Source organism: Eleutherodactylus coqui, chromosome 11 (assembly GCF_035609145.1).
Source record: "Eleutherodactylus coqui strain aEleCoq1 chromosome 11, aEleCoq1.hap1, whole genome shotgun sequence".
Classification (NCBI taxonomy): Eukaryota; Metazoa; Chordata; class Amphibia; order Anura; family Eleutherodactylidae; genus Eleutherodactylus; species Eleutherodactylus coqui.
In genome coordinates this window covers 5,958,337-5,979,286 of record NC_089847.1, presented here as the reverse complement: position 1 = coordinate 5,979,286, position 20,950 = coordinate 5,958,337, and the positions used below count along the sequence as shown (strand labels likewise).

General features: G+C 48.3%; 1 protein-coding gene across 1 annotated transcript; it reads right to left on the bottom strand.

Moving 5' to 3' along the window:
* Positions 1 to 7,963: 7,963 nt before the first annotated feature.
* On the bottom strand, positions 7,964 to 20,691 carry ZNF319 (zinc finger protein 319). The gene is made up of 2 exons (XM_066582653.1): positions 20,460 to 20,691; positions 7,964 to 9,821 (listed from the first exon to the last, which is right to left on the bottom strand). The coding sequence occupies exon 2, from the start codon at positions 9,728 to 9,730 to the stop codon at positions 8,072 to 8,074; it is 1,659 nt and encodes a 552-aa protein (XP_066438750.1). The 5' UTR covers positions 9,731 to 9,821; positions 20,460 to 20,691; the 3' UTR covers positions 7,964 to 8,071.
* Between the last annotated feature and the right edge of the window lie 259 nt (positions 20,692 to 20,950).

Genomic DNA, 20,950 nt, shown 5'->3' with positions numbered 1-20,950 from the left:
CCATCATGTCCTACATCTTCTGCCAACCATAGGAAAAGAGTTTAAAGATGCCTGAGAACCGTCCGCAGCACACAGATCACTAGTGTAAAGCAAGGGGTTGCAACTGTGACTCGGCCCCATACATTGTAGGACCACCAAGGTCCACGGGCTGGCTGTGGGTGGTGCTCAGGGTGAAGACTGACCATTACCCCAGAAACCAGCAGGGGATGTAGCAGGGAAACCGCAAAGAAACACCTTAGCCTAACCAATCCTCCAATCACCTGCTCACCCTCGCTACCCTACTACTCCTAGCTACAGAGGACATATCCCCCAACCTTGCCTCACCCCATGATACTCTCTACAAAAATCACCCCCCCAATTATACCAAAGCACCCTACTAGCCCATCCACTAGCCCAAGCCCCCACCCCCTGTTCAAATGCACCCTATGGAACCCCCAATCCGCGTGCAACAAACTCCCAACTATCCACGACCTCTTCACCATTAAACACCTCAACCTGCTCGCCCTCACAGAAACATGGATACAGCAGTCCGATTTCACCTCCCCCACTGCATTAGCCTTTAATGGCCTGCAGTTCTCCCACACCCCCATATCGAATGACAGGCGCGGTGGGGGAGTAGGCGTCCTCCTCTCACTCACCTTCCAGTCATTCTAAGTCCATACCCTACAACTCTTTTGCCCACTGTCCCTGCGCGTTGCAGTCATCTACCGGCCCTTAGGTCCAACCTGCCTGTTCCTAGACCACTTTGCTGGCTGGCTCCCCACTTCCTATCCTGTGAAATACCAACCCTCATCCTTGGTGACTTCAATATCCCTACTACGGTATTGACCCCAGCTACTCATCAGCCTCCCAGCTTTTCACGCTCACTTCCCTCCTCGGCCTAACACAACTCTCAGATTCCCCCACTCAGAGACATGGCAACACTCTTGACTTAATTTTCCTCCGCCTCTGACTTTACTAACTCCCCCTTTCCACTCTCGTATCATAACCTCCTCTGTTTCTCCATCAGGCACCCTAGCGCCTCCCCAGACGCTCTTATATATCACACCTCTAGGAACCTCCAGACCGTCCGCACCCAACATTTCGCTGAGACAATCCAGTCCTCCCTGTCCCCTATCTCTCTCCTCTCCTGCCCTAATCTGGCTGCCGAACACTAGCACACCACACTCAGGCATGCCCTGGTTGAAGTGGCACCCCGCATGACCACGGCAACCCGGGCTCACGTCCTAAAAGTGTTTCATCCGGCGGTGCTCTAGGTGCGCTAAACGGCTGTTGAGAAAATCAAAGCAGCCTGCAGACTTCCTCCACTTCAAATTCATGCTTAAAACTTATAACCTCACCCTCCACCATGCCAAACAAGTTTATTTCACCTCCCTAGTCTCCTCCCTGTCCCACAACCCCAAACGACTCTTCGACACCTTCCACTCCCTCCTCAGCCCCAAAGAACAGGTCCCTGTGATGGATCTCAGTGCTTTCTCTCTGACAACTCTCTTCTCGACCCCCTCCAGTTCGTTTTCCGCACCATAACACTCCCTGCTAATCCTCCTTGACCTTTCTGCTGCATTTGACACTGTTGACCATGACCTCCTTCTCACTATGCTCCGCTCTATTGGTCTAAAGGACACTGCTCTCTCCTGGTTCTCCTCCTACCTCTCTAACTGCTCTTTCAGCATTTTCTTTGCTGGCTCTATCTCCTCTCCACTTCCTCTCGCTGGTTGGGGTTCCCCAGGGCTTGGTCCTAGGTCTCCTCCTCTTCTCTATCTACACAGCCCCAATTGGACAAAACATTCGCAAATTTGGCCTCCAGTACCATCTCTACGCTGACAACATCCATCTATACACCTCTTCCCGTGAGATCTATGAACCATTCCTCCAAAACCTCACCAACTATCTGTCTGTTGTCTCTAACACCCTGTCCTCCATCTTTCTCAAACTTACCTCTTAAAAATTGACCTGTTCTTCCACCCTCAACCAGCCAACCTCCCCCCAACATCTCCGTATCAGTATCTGGCACCACCATAACTCCCAGACAGCATGCCTGCTGCCTCGGGGTCACATTGGACTCTGACCACTCCTTTACCCCCTATATCCAATATCTGGCCAGAGCATGCCACATGCACCTCAGAAATATTGCTAAAATCCGGCTGTTCCTAATCACGGACACACTAAAGACACTTGTCGCCCTCATCCACTCGACTACTGCAACTCGCTACTCATCAGCCTCCCCCGCACCAGACTCTCCCCTTTCCAATCCATACAAAATGCGGCAGCTAGGCTCATTTTTCTATCTAGCCATTTCTCAGACGCCTCTGCACTATACCAGCCATTGCATTGGCTGCCTATCCACTGCAGAACTAAATTTAAACCCTTCACTCTCACCCACAATGCTCTCCATGGTGCCTCGCCACCATACATCACTTCCTTCCTGTACATACACCACCCAGCCTGCACACTCCGATCGGCTAACACACTCAGACTAAACACCCCTCTAATACGAGCCTCACATGCTCGCCTCCAGGACTTCCCCAGAGCTGCACCAATCCTTTGGAACGCTCTACCCGAAGGCATCTGGTCAATCCCTGATGCACGAAATTTCAGACGTGCCCTAGAAAAGCACCTCTTCAGGGAAGCATACCAAATCTCCGGATCTGGTCCCCCTGCCCCTCCCTATGGCTCCCCACATCTTCCACCCTGCCTATTGCGTATGACCTGTAATCCTGTACCTCCTTACCATCCCACCCAATTTGCTTCCTAATAACTGATTTCCACATGTAATTCCCATACTGCCTGTGTTCCCCTGTGCCTTATCTCACCCCTCCCCACCCTGTACCTGCTGTATCACCCCCACCCCTTTGTTTCAAACTGATTGTATATCACATGTAATCTGCTGTATTTGTCTGTGTTCTCCTGTATTTGAAAGCGGTGCGGAATAAGTCTGCGCTACAAAAATAAAGGTTATTATTACTATTAGATGGTATAAGTTATAAATCCCCTTGTATATAGTGATATAGACCATGCTGGTATAACCTGGGTATCTTCTGTATATAATTACATATGCACAGCTGGTATACCTTATACATCCTGTATATAGTGATATTGACCATGCTGGTATAACCTGGGTATCTCCTGTATATAATTATTTATGTGCAGCTGGTATAAGTTATACATCTCCTGTATATAGTGATATGGAGCATGCTGGTATAACCTGGGTATCTCCTGTATATAATTATATATGTACAGCTGGTATAAGTTATACATCCTGTATATAGTGATATTGACCATGCTGGTATAACCTGGGTATCTCCTAAATATAATTATATGTGTACAGCTGGTATACATTATACATCTCCTGTATCAAACTACTAACGACCACTTGTCTGTATGTATGTGCGTGCTTCTCATGCTCCACCCCTGGTAACATCATCACTCCGCCCCCTGGTGATGCCATCAAAGGCCCTACAACATATATAAAACACAGAGGCTGACTGACAGAAGAACAGCACAGTTGGGGCTCTTGGAAGGGGACGACAAAAATAACAAAATGAGAATACAACTAAGCCGTTATTAGCTCAAAAGACGCAACTCAGCGGTCCTGACAGAAGACATTGACCTACCTCCACTACAGAGATCACAGGTCCTTCAGCCCACCGGGTGATGTCACTGCTGTGGGAGGAGCCAAGCTGTGTGTGAGAGGTGTGGGGATCATAATGCATGTACCATGTAGCAGAGGTGTGTGTGTGCATGTACCATGTAGCAGAAACACTGGGACTATAATTTTCTACATAACTCAGCAGTCCTGACAGAACACATTGACCTACCTCCACCACAGAGATCTGGTGGGCTTAAGGACCTGTGGTGATGTCACTGTTCTGGGAGGAGCCAAGCTGTGTTTGTCTTGTGTGGTAATCAAGCTACTGTGAGTGTGATGTGCCACCAGAAACACTGCTACTATAATGTCCTAATAATTACTAGTATAGTGATATGGAGCATGCTGGTATAACCTGGGTATCTGCTGTATATAATTATATATGTACAGCTGGTATAAGTTATACATCCCCTGTATATAGTAATATGGAGCATGCTGGTATGACCTGGGTACCTCCTGTATATAATTGTATATGTACAGCTGGTATAAGTTATACATCTCCTGTATATAGTGATATGGAGCATGCTGGTATAACCTGGGTATCTCCTGTATATAATTATATATGTACAGCTGGTATAAGTTATACCTCTCCTGTATATAGTGATATGGAGCATGCTGGTATAACCTGGGTACATCCTGTATATAATTACATATGTACAGCTGGTATAAGTTATACATCCTGTATATAGTGATGTGGAGCATGCTGTTATAACCTGGGTATCTCCTGTATATAGTGATATGGAGCATGCTGGTATAACCTGGGTATCCCCTGTATATAATTATATATGTACAGCTGGTATAAGTTATACATTTCCTGTATATAGTGATATGGACCATGCTGGTATAACCTGGGTATCTCCTGTATATAATTCTATATGTACAGCTGGTATAAGTTATACATCCTGTATATAGTGTTATAGAGCATGCTGGTATAACCTGGGTATCTCCTGTATATAATTCTATATGTACAGCTGGTATAAGTTATACATCTCCTGTATATAGTGATATGGAGCATGCTGGTATAATCTGGGTATCTCCTGTATATAATTATATATGTACAGCTGGTATAAGTTATACATCTCCTGTATATAGTGATATGGAGCATGCTGGTATAACCTGGGTATTTCCTGTATATAATTATATATGTACAGCTGGTATAAGTTATACATCCTGTATACAGTGATATGGAGCATGCTGGTATAACCTGGGGATCTCCTATATATAATTATATATATACAGCTGGTATAAGTTATACATCCTGTATATAGTGATATGGAGCATGCTGGTATAACCTGGGTATCTCCTGTATATAATTATATATGTACAGCTGGTGTAAGTTATTCATCCTGTATACAGTGATATAGACCATGCTGGTATAATCTGGGGATCTCCTGTATATAATTATATATGTACAGCTGGTATACATTATACATCCTATATATAGTGATATGGAGCATGCGGGTATAACCTGGGGATCTCCTGTATATAGTGATATAGACCATGCTGGTATAACCTGGGTATCTCCTGTATATAGTGATATGGAGCATGCTGGTATAACCTGGGTACCTCCTGTATATAATTACATATGTACAGCTGGTATACATTATACATCCTGTATATAATTTCATCCACAGCAATATAAAAGACTCATCACAAACGATCCAGAATGTTCGATTACAGGTGTTCCTGCCAATGGCGGCACCCCCAATTATTAGGTTTACAGTCAATTACTTTTTGACATGGGTGATAAACAGTAGAGCTTAAAGTTTGTGCAACTTTCAGAATTGTCCATATTTCAGCTTATTTTGGCCTACACTTACATCAGATTGTCACAGAAGACCTAAAAGCAAATAAAGAACCAAATCAAGCAAAGGAGTCCAAATCTTAGACTTGGCCATTTATTTCTTGAGAAAAACGCTCCAATATCCCGTCTGTGAGTGCCGAATGTATGTGAACCTTTGCTTTCAGTATCTGGTGCTGACCCCCTTGTGCAACAATAACTGCATATAAACGTTTCTGGTCATTGTTGGTTAGTCCTGCACCAAGGGCGTATATATATATATCACAGAGGGAGGCCATGCGACTGCTACGGGGCTCATGGAGAGAGGAGCCATCCCTTCTGCTGCTGCTGGGTAGTATATATAGGGCCAGGCCCTTCCTCCAACTGCATGCTCATCTAAAGGTTCACTAACATATGGGATTATTGGGTCATTTTCCTCAATAAGTAACTCTAATATTTTTTGTTTATTGGTTTAATTCTTTGATTTCTTTCTCTTTATTTTCTTGAAGGACTTTTGTGAAAATCTGATGTGGTTTTACGGCAAAAAAAAAAAAAGCAGAAATATGGAAAATTCTGAAGGGTCACTTTGTAGGTTCTAAATATCCGGACTGATCGTGTAAACGCCCCATATTGAGCTTCTTTGTGATGTTTTTAATCTTATCGTACAATTTGCTGGATGATCTAATACGCGGGGCGGACACATCAGCAAACTTATTCCACAGCACTGACCTGCTGAACCCTTTATAGATGTATTGTGTAGATGCCCTTATATAAGATGCAGTCATGGCAGGCAAATGCTAACTGCCCACGGGGGCAAACCAAGCAGTGACTAGAATGCCCAGCCTCACCGACACGTCTATAACCCCGACAAGACAGCAGCAGCGTATATAATCTATACACTCCCATCAGCAGACATTATGAAGCACAACGCAGCAATTTTGCCCGAGACACCAAAAGTGTGATATGTATGCTGGCATATCACAAGACCGGCCGATCACCCCCATCATGTACCATCAGAGGACGGGCCGATCACCCCCATCATTTACCATCAGAGGACGGGCCGATCACTCTCATCATTTACCATCAGAGGACGGGCCGATCACTCTCATCATTTACCATCAGAGGACGGGCCGATCACTCTCATCATTTACCATCAGAGGACGGGCCGATCACTCTCATCATTTACCATCAGAGGACGGGCCGATCACTCCCATCATTTACCATCAGAGGACGGGCCGATCACTCTCATCATTTACCATCAGAGGACGGGCCGATCACTCTCATCATTTACCATCAAAGGACGGGCCGATCACTCTCATCATTTACCATCGGAGGACGGGCCGATCACTCTCATCATTTACCATCAGAGGACGGGCCGATCACTCCCATCATTTACCATCAGAGGACGGGCCGATCACTCTCATCATTTACCATCAGAGGACGGGCCGATCACTCTCATCATTTACCATCAGAGGACGGGGCGATCACTCCCAGCATTTACCATCAGAGGACGGGCCGATCACTCCCATCATTTACCATCAGAGGACGGGCCGATCACCCCCATCATTTACCATCAGAGGACGGGCCGATCAGTCTCATCATTTACCATCAGAGGACGGGCGATCACTCTCATCATTTACCATCGGAGGACGGGCCGATCACCCCCATCATTTACCATCAGAGGACGGGCCGATCACTCCCATCATTTACCATCAGAGGACGGGCGATCACTCTCATCATTTACCATCGGAGGACGGGCCGATCACTCTCATCATTTACCATCGGAGGACGGGCCGATCACCCCCATCATTTACCATCAGAGGACGGGCCGATCACCCCCATCATTTACCATCAGAGGACGGGCCGATCAGTCTCATCATTTACCATCAGAGGACGGGCCGATCACCCCCATCATTTACCATCAGAGGACGGGCCGATCACCCCCATCATTTACCATCGGAGGACGGGCCGATCACTCCCATCATTTACCATCAGAGGACGGGCCGATCACTCTCATCATTTACCATCAGAGGACGGGCCGATCACTCCCATCATTTACCATCAGAGGACGGGCCGATCACTCTCATCATTTACCATCAGAGGACGGGCCGATCACTCTCATCATTTACCATCAAAGGACGGGCCGATCACTCTCATCATTTACCATCGGAGGACGGGCCGATCACTCTCATCATTTACCATCAGAGGACGGGCCGATCACTCCCATCATTTACCATCAGAGGACGGGCCGATCACTCCCATCATTTACCATCAGAGGACGGGCGGATCACTCTCATCATTTACCATCAGAGGACGGGCCGATCACTCCCATCATTTACCATCAGAGGACGGGCCGATCACCCCCATCATTTACCATCAGAGGACGTATAATGATGAGAGAACAGACAGCGTGCAGCGGCTCGGGGGGCAGGTAGTGTGGTGGTCTCTAATGCATACATTTAGCACAGTATTATGCATATTTACGGTCTAGCGGCGATACAAGCGCGGATATGTAACACACACGCGTGACAGCTGCGTCCATGGAAACACTTCCTCCGTATACACTGCTTTATTAGGACAGGAGTATACAGGCTGGACTGGTAGTCGGTGTGGAGGGGCACTAGCGTCATATACTCAACAGTGAGTCAGGGCAGACACGTGGCCACCTGGAAGGCGCCGTCGGCCGTGTGCTGCGCGCTGTGTTCTTGCAGCTGGTTGAGTTCGTGGAAGCGTTCGCCGCACCATAAGCACTTGTAATGCTGCTCTCTGTTGTGGACGCTCTGGTGTTTGTTCAGATGTTCCCTCTGTTTAAAGCTCTTATCACAGGACGGACACTTGTAGGGCTTCTCGCCCGTGTGCACCCGGCGGTGTCTCTGCAGGTCGGACGCGTATTTGAACCGTTTCTCGCAGTCCGGACATTTGAGCGGTTTATCCCTGGCGGGGTCGCAGCGGTGCTGCACGAACTCCGAGGAGGAGAAGAAGCGCCGCTCGCAGGCCGTGCACCGCAGGGGCTTCTCCGTGCAATGGGCGGCCTGGTGTTTCTGCAGCGCGGACGCCCGCTTGTAAGCCTTATGGCACACGCTGCACTGGAAGGGCCGCTCCGTGCCGCTCTGCCCGCACTTGTGCCGTAACAAGTCCTGTGATTGGTGGAAGCCCTGCTGGCAAGCGTTGCACTTGAAGACGCTCTCGGCCCCGTGCTGACTAAAGGCCAAGCCTTTGTCACAAAAGGTGCAATTATCGGTCTCCTCCGCCTTGTGCGTCCGCCGGTGCCTCATGAGCGCGTACTGCTGCTTAAAACTCATCTGACACAGGTCACAGTGGAACGGGCGCTCCTCGCTGTGCGTCCGCTCGTGCTGCCTGAGGTCTGAAGGCCGACGGAAAGTCTTTTGACAGGCGCTGCAGCGAAAGGGACGCTCGCCGGCCGGTGTGCAAGGGTGCTGCAGTAACTGAGAAGACTCCTTGAAGCGCAGCTGGCACGTCTGGCACTGGAAGAGCTGCTCGCCCGAGTGGGCGTACATGTGCCGCAGGAGGTGGGAGCGATGCTTGAAGCTTTTCTCGCACACGGTGCACTTGTAGGGGCGCTCGGAGCTGTGGGTGCGCTTGTGGTGCACCAGGTGTGAAGACTGGCTGAAGCTTTTGTCGCACAGCGTGCACTTGTATGGCTTCTCCCCGGTGTGAACGCGCTCGTGGCGGGACAGTTCTGACAGGTGCTTGAATGGCTTGTGACACAAGGTGCAGATGAAGGGTCTGTCAAGGGATGTCGTGGCCGGCACAGGAGGGGGCGCTGTGGGCAGACAAGCTCTCTCCGCCTCTGGAGACTTGTATGTCTTCTCACAAATGGAGCATTTTAAGGAGCTGCCATTGTGGGCGGTGTGATGCTGAGCCAGCGAGGTCAGCAGGGAGAAGCCCATCTTACAAACCCCACAGACAAAAGGCTTCTGCTCCACCTGCGTGCACTGGTGCTCAAGGAGGTCGGTGGCCTGGTGGAAGATCTTCAGGCACTGGGTGCACTGGAAGGAGCGCTCCTGGCTGGCCGAGGGCATGCACTGGTGTTCTTGCGGGTTGGCCAGGTGGCTCAGGTCATGTCCGCACAGTCCGCACTTGTGCAAAGGCTCGCTGGGGGGTAAGGGAGGATGCTGGAGCCCAAGATCGGATTGCACCAGAATGCCGTAGACGGCACAGCCCAAGGGGTTATCGGCAGAGGCTGGGTTGGCGATGGGATGCTCACCAAGTGCGATGGGATGCTGTGGGGTCTGCTGCTGGGATGAAGAAGGGGCTTGCGCAGGAGCCCAGCCCTCTGACATGCTGGGTGCCAGGACACTGGGCTTCAACAGGGTGAGCGGGTACCAGGCGGACGGGCGTCCTCTGCCCAACCTCACGGCATCTGATGAAAATCTGCAAAGAGAGAACAAGTCTAAGCAGAAGCAAATGAGAACCCAAGATAAGCTCATTAACCCCTTAATGACTCGGCCTTTTTATTTTTTTCAAATTTTGGTTTTTCCTCCCCACTTTCAAAAAAATCATAATTTTCTGCCCACGTTGCTACCTGAGGGCTTGTTTTTGTGAGACGAGTTTTATTTTTCAATACAATTCACAGAGGCAGAGGGATACAAAAGACGGTTCCACACTGGGAAAGAACCCGGAAAAAGGAGGTGAAGGTGGCCCCCCAGGAGTTTAGTATGGGGCAGCACTGCCTATCCAGGGCAGTCTGATAATGCAGACTAATATGCCTTTATTTGGATGTATTTAGAGGCGAGTGTCCAACTGTATCCTCTTAGACGAGATAGTTAGGGGCCGGTGACCCCACTGTAGGCGGTAATCTCCAGATAGTGTTTAATAAACAAATATTTAAACCCGGAGAAAGGCCCCAACTTATAGATTAGCACCGATGCAACGACCAATTCGATGAGGGGCGAGGGACACCAATCATTAATTATAATCGGTTCTCAATAGACTAAGGGTTCCATTTGATCTGCGACAATTCCCTGTTATATAAATAAGGGTTAAAGAATGACGACCGGTCAGATGTCTGTCAGGGAGCACCAATACATGGTTACAATCGGTTCTCATGCAGAACTTAGTTAAGAACCAATTAAACATTGGTTCTTAGTCAGAGAGCGCCGGTCGATGATTGTGCTGGGTTCTCGTACACGATTAGTTCAAGATTGGTTCACAATTGGTTCGATGTCAATCGGAGGCCCCCAAAAAATGGTTAAAATGGGTTCTCATGCACGATTTGATTCAGAACCGATTAAAAATTGGTTCTTAATCAGAGATCACCGGTAGATGATTATACTGGGTTCACGTGCAAGATTAGTTCAAGACTGGTTCAAAAATTGGTTCAACGCGTTTCTGTCTCATATAGGCTCATCAGGAACCTTGATACATTAATGGTGCCATCTGATAGTGAAGGTGTAATAGTCCGAATTGTTTCTAACACCCTTCGTATCTTTGGTTAAATAACCCGTGATGCTTCTAATGCCCTATACTCTAAATGATGCTGTCGAGTGTTCATATTAGGGGTGCCCTTAGGTCTGGGCAAATGGGCCAATAGTAAGTCGCCCAATTTTTGAACCAGTCTTGAATATTGAGTTTTATTTTTCAGTGGTACAATGTAATGCACTGAAGAACGGTTAACCCCTTAAAGGGGTTGTCCCGCGCCGAAACGGGTTTTTTTTTTTTCAATAGCCCCCCCGTTCGGCGCGAGACAAACCCGATGCAGGGGTTTAAAAAAAAAAACGGATAGTACTTACCCAAATCCCCGCGCTCCGGTGACTTCTTACTTACCTTGCGAAGATGGCCGCCGGGATCTTCACCCACAGTGGACCACAGGTCTTCTCCCATGGTGCACCGTGGGCTCTGTGCGTTCCATTGCCGATTCCAGCCTCCTGATTGGCTGGAATCGGCACACGTGATGGGGCGGAGCTACGAGGAGCAGCTCTCCGGCACGAGCGGCCCCATTCAGAAGGGAGAAGACCGGACTGCGCAAGCGCGTCTAATCGGGCGATTAGACGCTGAAATTAGACGGCACCATGGAGACGAGGACGCTAGCAACGGAGCAAGTAAGTGAATAACTTCTGTATGGCTCATATTTAATGCACGATGTATATTACAAAGTGCATTAATATGGCCATACAGAAGTGCTGAACCCCACTTGCTTTCGCGGGACAACCCCTTTAAGGATGCGGCCTATTTAGTCCATAAGGACGCAACGATTTTCATCTCCACTTTTCAAAAGCCATAACTTATTTTTCCATCGGCACGGCCGGATGAGGGATGTTTTTTGCGTGGGCAACTGTAGTTTTTATTGGTACCATTTTTGGGTACATGGACTATATTGTAAAACTTATTTGCTTTTTTTGAGAGCAGAAAGAAAGCACATCAATTCAGCTATTGTGGGGTTTTTTAAATTTTTTTTTTTACTGCATTAATCATGCAGCATAAATGAAATGATACTTTTTTTTCTGTGCGCCGCTACGATTACGACAATACTAAAAATTCTTATTTTTATTTTTAGGTTTTTCCACAATAAAAACCCTTTTTTGGAAAAAAAAAATATTTTTCTACATAGCTACGTTCAAAGTCCTATAACTTTTTTATTTTCCCACGGTCGGAGCTGTGCGAGGCTTGTTTTTTGCGTAACAAGCTGTAGTTTTTATTGGTACCATTTTGCGGTACATATGGCTTTTTTGATCTCTTTTATTTAGTTTTTTTTTGGGAGGCAAACTAAAGAAAATAAGCATTTTGCGTCAGTTTTGTAGTTTTGTTTTTTGCCGTGCAGGATACATAGTGTGCTCCATTTATTGTACGGGTCGTTACGGATACGATGACACCAAATATGTAGGATTTAAAAAATTTTTATTTTTTTTTAATACAAATATGGGAAAGAGCACAAAAAGTTTTTTTTGTAAGTTTTAAAAAAAACTATTTTCCTCTTTTTTTGAACACTTTTTATATCCCTGTAGGGGACTTGAACCATAACAGGTATGATCGCTATGATATCACTTGTATTAGCGATCATAGGCAATGGCAACCCAATGGCCCTCCGCGATTAGAGCACGGGGGTCCGATGACGTCCCAGAGGAAGGGATCTACATAGACCGCAACATGTAGGGCGTTAAATGCATAGATCAATGTTCTCCTTGATCTCGGGTGTTGCAGCGGGAGGTCGGCTATCGGTAACAGCCGTCACCCTCTGCGGGATGGCACGGGCTCTGCTTCTGATCCCACGCCATCGCCATGATGTAAGTTTACATCCTATTGTATTAGAGGGGTCTTCCATGGAGAATACAGCATGTGCCCACTCAGCTGACCGGTTGGGGTTCCAAGTGACGGACTCTGGCCGATCAACTATTGATGACCTATCCTGAGGATACTCCATCAGTAGCATTCTCCCTGGAGAACCCCTTTAAGTACAACCCTGCCATGATGTAACCGTAGGTCATATAGTGTTAAGGGGTTAAAAACATTTCTAAAAGGAGGGAAATGGAAAACGAACTTGCAATTTTGTTATCTTTGGGGTTATTGTTTTTAAGGTGCACAAATTGCACCAAAAATAACCTAATTGTATTCCGTGGTTCCGATCGCAGCGACGCCAAATTTATTAGTTTTTATTTTAGTAATACTTTTATAAAACAAAGTATTAAAAAAAATCACCTTCTGACCGCCGTAACCTTGTTATCTTTCCGTCGGCGGGGCTGAATGAGGGCTCATTTTTTGCGTGACGATCTGTGATTTCTACTGGTACCATTCGGATTGGTTCTGACGATGTTCATAGTTAGGGATACGTAATGCGTACATTTCATAGATCGGACTTTTATGAACGCGATGATATCAATTATGTTTTGGTTTTTTTCAATGTGGAAAAAGGAAGGTTTTTAAATTTTATATTAAACTACTTTTTTTCCCCTTAAAAAAGTCCCTTAAGGTGACTTGAACTTGCGATCGTTCGATTGGTCATGCAATATAATGCAATACCATAGTATTTCGTTACACCGTATTCTGACGAGCAATCTATCAAGATGCGTCACAGTCATCATTCATGCAGCCCTGGGGACATACAGAAGGCCCTGAACTGTCATGACAACTGAATGCCACCTCGCCGTTTCATCGTGAGGGGTTCGGGATCCCAAATGGTGGACATTTAAAGGGTTAACAGCCACGATCAGTACAAACACTGACCACAGCTATTGTGGGTTGGTGTCAACAGTCAATGACAGACGGCACCCGCTGTGTATGGAGCGGGATCAGTTTCTAAATACTACACAGCAGGAAGCGGGTACTGTTATATAAGGGGATCAGGGGATATTATTATATGGAGGATGGTACGCAGATCAGTCATAACATTAAAGTGCCGTGTGTACATGAGGAATAACACTATTACTGTCAATTGTATGGCTGGTATTCTGCATCTATCACCAGTTTTCTCTTCTGCAGGCTCCATCTCTGATTCCCAGTTCTCTCTGAGCTGGTGGGTGTAGACCGCTGCTATGATATCTCAGTACACTGCACATATAGAGAGGAGGAGATCTTGCTCTCTTGTGAAATAAAACACTTACTAGAAGCATCAGCACTATCGATGTCTCTCTTTCACTCTGCAGATTCCTCCTCCTCTCCATAGACTTCTTTGGACACCATGTAACCATACCCCTAAAGCTAGGGTCACACAGGGCGGATTCCCGACGGAAATCCTGCGATTTGGCCGCAGCGAAAAACCACGAGATTTCCGCCGGGAGAACCGCCGTGGAAAAACCCGCGGCGGCTTTGAAGCGGCCCGGCCGCTTGCTCTTCCGCTGCGGCCGGCGCTCCCATAGAGGAGAGCGCGGCCGCAGCGGAAAGAAAAAAAGAATGGACATGCTGCGGTCGGCAAAGCCGCGCCGCAGCTGCGGTTTCTGCTGGATTAAACGCAGCGGATTGCCGTCCCGTGTGGACGAGATTCCTGAGAAATCTCGTCCACTTGGCTTTCTAATACCGAGATTAGCGGCCGCAGGCGCATTTGCCGCGGCGAAATTCCACACGGAATGTCCGCGGCAAATCCGCCCTGTGTGAACCCAGCCTAAATGAGCTGATATTTCATCTTGTATCTCACGATGGATTTTAGAAACACAAATGTAGCAAACTCTGAACTGACACTCGGAGGAGTTATACTAAAATCTGAAGTAATCCCCTATCTACCGGATAGGGAATAACTTTATGATCAGTCGGGGTAAACGCCGTTCTCACAATTCTGTATATACACCTATACTATACCATTTATGGAAATACTACAGCAGGGGGGTTATATTATATAGAGGATGGTATGTACAGTATATATCAGACAGCATTGGAGTTATCATGGTATGTCTGGTATGGATGGTCTGTCTATACACTCACTGTCAAAAACAATCCAGCCCTTTGAAGGAGTTGTCATTTTGCTGCAAAACTTGGCATGGAGTTACATCTCAAGCAAATATGTAGATGATTAGAGTTGTGGCGCGATTAGAATGGAATGTGAGAAGCTGGACAGTCGTATCGATGAATTGTCCCCCCACCGGCCGTTCTGACCAGACTGTTAGGAGGTGTTAGGACCAGTGGATGGGGGCACACAAGGTGACCGGGCTCAGGAAGCCCCCTACAGACCACCAGTAGAGAGGAGCGTCTGACCAGACTGTTAGGAGGTGTTGGGACCAGTGGATGGGGACACACAAGGTGACCGGGCTCAGGACGCCCCCTACAGACCACCAGTAGAGAGGAGCGTCTGACCAGACTGTTAGGAGATGTTGGGACCAGTGGATGGGGGCACACAAGGTGACCGGGCTCAGGAAGCCCCCTACAGACCACCAGTAGAGAGGAGCGTCTGACCAGACTGTTAGGAGGTGTTGGGACCAGTGGATGGGGACACACAAGGTGACCGGGCTCAGGACGCCCCTTACAGACCACTAGTAGAGAGAAGCGTCTAACCAGACTGTTAGGAGGTGTTGGGACCAGTGGATGGGGGCACACAAGGTGACCGGGCTCAGGACGCCCCCTACAGACCACTAGTAGAGAGGAGCGTCTAACCAGACTGTTAGGAGGTGTTGGGACCAGTGGATGGGGGCACACAAGGTGACCGGGCTGAGGACGCCCCCTACAGACCACTAGTAGAGAGGAGCGTCTAACCAGACTGTAAGGAGGTGTTAGGACCAGTGGATGGGGGTACCTAAGGTGACCGGGCTCAGGACGCCCCCTACAGACCACTAGTAGAGAGGAGCGTCTGACCAGACTGTAAGGAGGTGTTGGGACCAGTGGATGGGGGCACACAAGGTGACCGGGCTCAAGACCCCCCCTACAGACCACCATTAGAGAGGAGCGTCTGACCAGACTCTTAGGGGGTGTTGGGACCAGTGGATGTGTGAGGGCACACACAAGGTGATCGGGCTCAGGACGCCCCCTACAGACCACCAGTAGAGAGGAGCGTCTGACCAGACTGTTAGGAGATGTTGGGACCAGTGGATGGGGGCACACAAGGTGACCGGGCTCAGGAAGCCCCCTACAGACCACCAGTAGAGAGGAGCGTCTGACCAGACTGTTAGGAGGTGTTGGGACCAGTGGATGGGGACACACAAGGTGACCGGGCTCAGGACGCCCCCTACAGACCACCAGTAGAGAGGAGCGTCTGACCAGACTGTTAGGAGATGTTGGGACCAGTGGATGGGGGCACACAAGGTGACCGGGCTCAGGACGCCCCTTACAGACCACTAGTAGAGAGAAGCGTCTAACCAGACTGTTAGGAGGTGTTGGGACCAGTGGATGGGGGCACACAAGGTGACCGGGCTCAGGACGCCCCCTACAGACCACTAGTAGAGAGGAGCGTCTAACCAGACTGTTAGGAGGTGTTGGGACCAGTGGATGGGGGCACACAAGGTGACCGGGCTGAGGACGCCCCCTACAGACCACTAGTAGAGAGGAGCGTCTAACCAGACTGTAAGGAGGTGTTAGGACCAGTGGATGGGGGTACCTAAGGTGACCGGGCTCAGGACGCCCCCTACAGACCACTAGTAGAGAGGAGCGTCTGACCAGACTGTAAGGAGGTGTTGGGACCAGTGGATGGGGGCACACAAGGTGACCGGGCTCAAGACCCCCCCTACAGACCACCATTAGAGAGGAGCGTCTGACCAGACTCTTAGGGGGTGTTGGGACCAGTGGATGTGTGAGGGCACACACAAGGTGATCGGGCTCAGGACGCCCCCTACAGACCAGCTCCAACATTTTCATTGTCCGCCAGCCAGATACAGGGGGCACCACCGTTACACCCTGTGTCTGTCACAACCATTTGAAGGTTCTTGGCTGAGGGACATTTGGTCTCGCGGCCCCCATTACATGTACGGCCTCTGACACCCACCGTCGCCTCCGTTTGCAGTGATGTCATGAACAATGAAACTGGACGCTACGGAGGGGAACCGGGTGTCTTCAGCGATGAATCCAGGTTTAGTTTGGTTACTGATGACGGCCGTGTTCATCAAGATAAACACGGACACATTCATGTCTGGAGACCTCAGGGTGAGCAGCTTTGCTGTGAAGTGGCACACTGGCCTCACTGCTGGTGTGATCGCCTGGGGGACTTCTTGTATCCAAGCTAGAGGTGGTACAACAGGGTACTAGAGCCTCCATGCGCCCCCCCCCCCCCCCCCCCCCCCCGCCAGTATCACATCTTGTATCCAACAGCTGCCCCGCCCCACCAATGAGCTGCTCATATGGGTGGCTCTCCTTTCCTGCTATAGAGCCGGTAGCTGTGTGATAAAGGAGGAGAGCCGCCTGTACATACAGCTGATTGGTGGGGCAGAGGAGCAGCAGCCGTTTGTACAGGCAGCTCCCCTGCTATGGAGCGGACATGATCCTTATCACAAAGCTGCCGGCTCCATAGCAGGGGAGGAGAGCCACCTGTAGGAATAGCCGATTGGTGAGCGCCGGCGGAAACTGCTGCTGCTCCCCCACCAATCAGCTGGAAAACAGGGTGACAACCATTAAGGCCCATTTAGACACAACAATTATCACTCAAGTTGCTCAAAAGACATCTGTTGTGCGATAATTATTGTGTGCATTCACACGGCAAGATGATCGCTCAAACGGCAGTGTGACAGTTTAGAGCGTTCACTTTGCTTAAAGGGGTTGTCCCGCGGCAGCAAGTGGGTCTATACACTTCTGCATGGCCATATTAATGCACTTTGTAATATACATTGTGCATTAATTATGAGCCATACAGAAGTTATCAAAAGTTTTATACTTACCTGCTCCGTTGCTGGCGTCCTCGTCTCCATGGTGCCGACTAATTTTCGGCCTCTAATGGCCAAATTAGCCGCGCTTGCGCAGTCCGGGTCTTCTGCTGTCTTCAATGGGGCCGCTCGTGCAGAATGCCGCCTCCGTGTAGCTCCGCCCCGTCACATGCCGATTCCAGCCAATCAGGAGGCTGGAATCGGCAATGGACCGCACAGAAGCCCTGCGGTCCACAGAGAGAGAGAGGATCCCGGCGGCCATCTTCAGCAGGTGAGTATGAAGACGCCGGACCGCCGGGATTTGGGTAAGTACCACCCGGTTTGTTTTTTTAACCCCTGCATCGGGGTTGTCTCGCGCCGAACGGGGGGGGGGGGGGGGGGTTAAAAAAAAAAAAAACCCCGTTTCGGCGCGGGACAACCCCTTTAAGTGTGTAAATGAAGGCTCACTCTGTATGCAGAAGACAAGCGAGACCGCTATGTTATGTATACAGCTGTTGTCTTCTCAGAGCGCTCAGCTGGTGTACAGCTGAGCGCTTTGAGCCAGGTATGCAGAACACAGCTGCAGTGCTGTCTTCTGCATACTCCTACTGTGTTCTCGGAGCGCTCAGCTCGCACTCTGAGCGGGGTAAACAGAAGACAGCTGGACCGCTTGTCTTCTTCATACTCCGGCTGTGTTCTCCAAGTGGGATACAATAGTATCAGCGGTATCCCGCTAAGAACTCATCGCGCCGCACTGATAAGACTCAGCGCTCTCTTTCAGCTTACTGAAAGACAACGATGAACAACTCGTTAACGGGAAATGCACGATGTCTGCGCAGTTAGACCCAACGATTCGCGCTCAAAAGACTCGTTGGGTCTAAATGGGCCTATAGGACCCCCATTAAACTGTCAGTCACCTCTCCGATAATCTGGAAATCCTGATTAGCAGATCTGCCTAGTTATGCTGAAATGTACCCCCCATACCTCACCATAATGAGACGTGGCACACAGGGTTCCTGGAAAGTTGTGTGACAACTATTGGAATCATCATGGCATTGTCACTCAGCTCTTCCAGGATCCTGAATGCCAGCTGCACAGTTGGATCTTTTACCCACTAGCGTTTTTTTACTGCAGATGTCAATGGGGCTTTTTAATGTTAAAATCGCATCGCACAAAAACCACCGAAGCGCAACCGTGTGGTTTTACGTTAGGGAGTCGCATTGACACTTGTAGTTAAAAAACGCAGCGATGTCGCAGCGTTAAAAAAAAACGCTAGTGGGTAAAAGCCCCGACGCCAGCGTTTATACCGCATACAGCGCTATAATTAGTAAACCTGGCATTCAGGGCTCCTGGGTGACAAGTAATAAGACCGCCATTACATCTACACTCGGCTGTCCCTGGATCCTGAACGGCAGGCTGACAAGTGGTATATACTTCATTCGGCGGCGGTACTACGGCTCTTCATGCCTCCTGTAGTACCCCACTGCCTCGTCTGGGGGGGGCAGACTATTGTTTTTAAACTCTAAAACCTAGGTGCATCTTATTATCACGTGCGTCTTATAGAGCGAAAGATACGGTGTATATATCACACAGCGGGGGGTATTATATAGAAGCTATGTATCTATCATACAGCAGTGGGGGTATTACCGCTATATAGAAGATGGTTTGTATATATCACAGAGCAGTGCAGGTTATATTATTATATAGGGGATGGTATGTATAGTACATACAGCAGTGGGGAGTTATTATATGGAGGATGGTATGTATATATTATACAATAGTGATGTTATTTTATAAAGGATGGTATGTATATATCATGAAGCAGTGGGGGTTATATGGAGGATGGCATGTATATATCATACCGCAGAGAATATTATATAGAGGATGATATGTATATATCACACAACAATGGGGCTATTATATAAAGGATGGTATGTGTATATCACACAACAATGGGGTTATTATATAAAGGATGGTATGTGTATATCACACAACAATGGGGTTATTATATAAAGGATGGTATGTGTATATCACACAACAATGGGGTTATTATATAAAGGATGGTATGTGTATATACAGCAGTGAAGGTATTATATAGAGGATGATATGTATCACACAACAATGGGGTTATTATATAAAGGATGGTATGTGTATATCACACAGCAGTGAAGGTATTATATAGAGGATTGTATGTATATATCACACAACAATGGGGATATTCTATAAAGGATGGTATGTGTATATCACACAACAATGGGGTTATTATATAAAGGATGGTATGTGTATATCACACAGCAGTGAAGGTATTATATAGAGGATTGTATGTATATATCACACAACAATGGGGATATTCTATAAAGGATGGTATGTGTATATCACACAACAATGGGGTTATTATATAAAGGATGGTATGTGTATATCACACAACAATGGGGTTATTATATAAAGGATGGTATGTGTATATACAGCAGTGAAGGTATTATATAGAGGTTATGTATCTATCACACAGCAGGGGGTATTCTATAGAAGATGGTATGTACATATCACACAGCAGATGTAGTATATGGAGGATGGTATGTGTATATACAGCAGTGAAGGTATTATATAGAGGTTATGTATATATCACACAGCAGATGTAGTATATGGAGGATGGTATGTACATGTCACACATCAGTGGGGGTATAGAGGATATGTATCTATCACACTGCGGGGAGGGTATTATTGTTATTACATGGGTGACAGTTGGAGTTATCCGGATTAGGCCACAAGCCGGGGACTTTCCTGAACTAGCCGCCGCTGCCTCCCCCGACCCCCCGCACGTTACCTGTATGGCGCTGGGGACCGGCGGGGCCTGCGGGATGAGGGAGGAGGAGGCAGGCGGATCCGGGCGGCTGCGGTCCGGGGGCAGAATGTAATGGGAGGAGCCGAGAGGACCGCCCCCTACCGGAGACCGGGGAGGAGGCCGGAACACCGAGCGAGAGACAGAGGAAGGCAGAGAAGAGAGGAAAAGACAGAGGATGAGAAGGAAAAGAGAGAGAGGAGACAGAGGAAGATAAATAGAGGAAGAGACAGAGGAAAAGACAGAGAGAAAGAGGAAGAGAGAGAGAGAGGAAGAGAAGGAAGACAGAGAGAGGAAGAGAGAGATAGAGGAAGACAAAAAGAGAGGAAGAGAGATAGAGGAAGAGAAGGAAGACAGAGAGAGGAAAAGAGAGATAGAAGAAGACAGAGAGGAAGAGACAGAGAGAAAGAGGAAGAGACAGAAAGAGAGAGGAAGAGAAGGAAGACAGAGAGGAAGGAAGAGACAGAGGATGACAG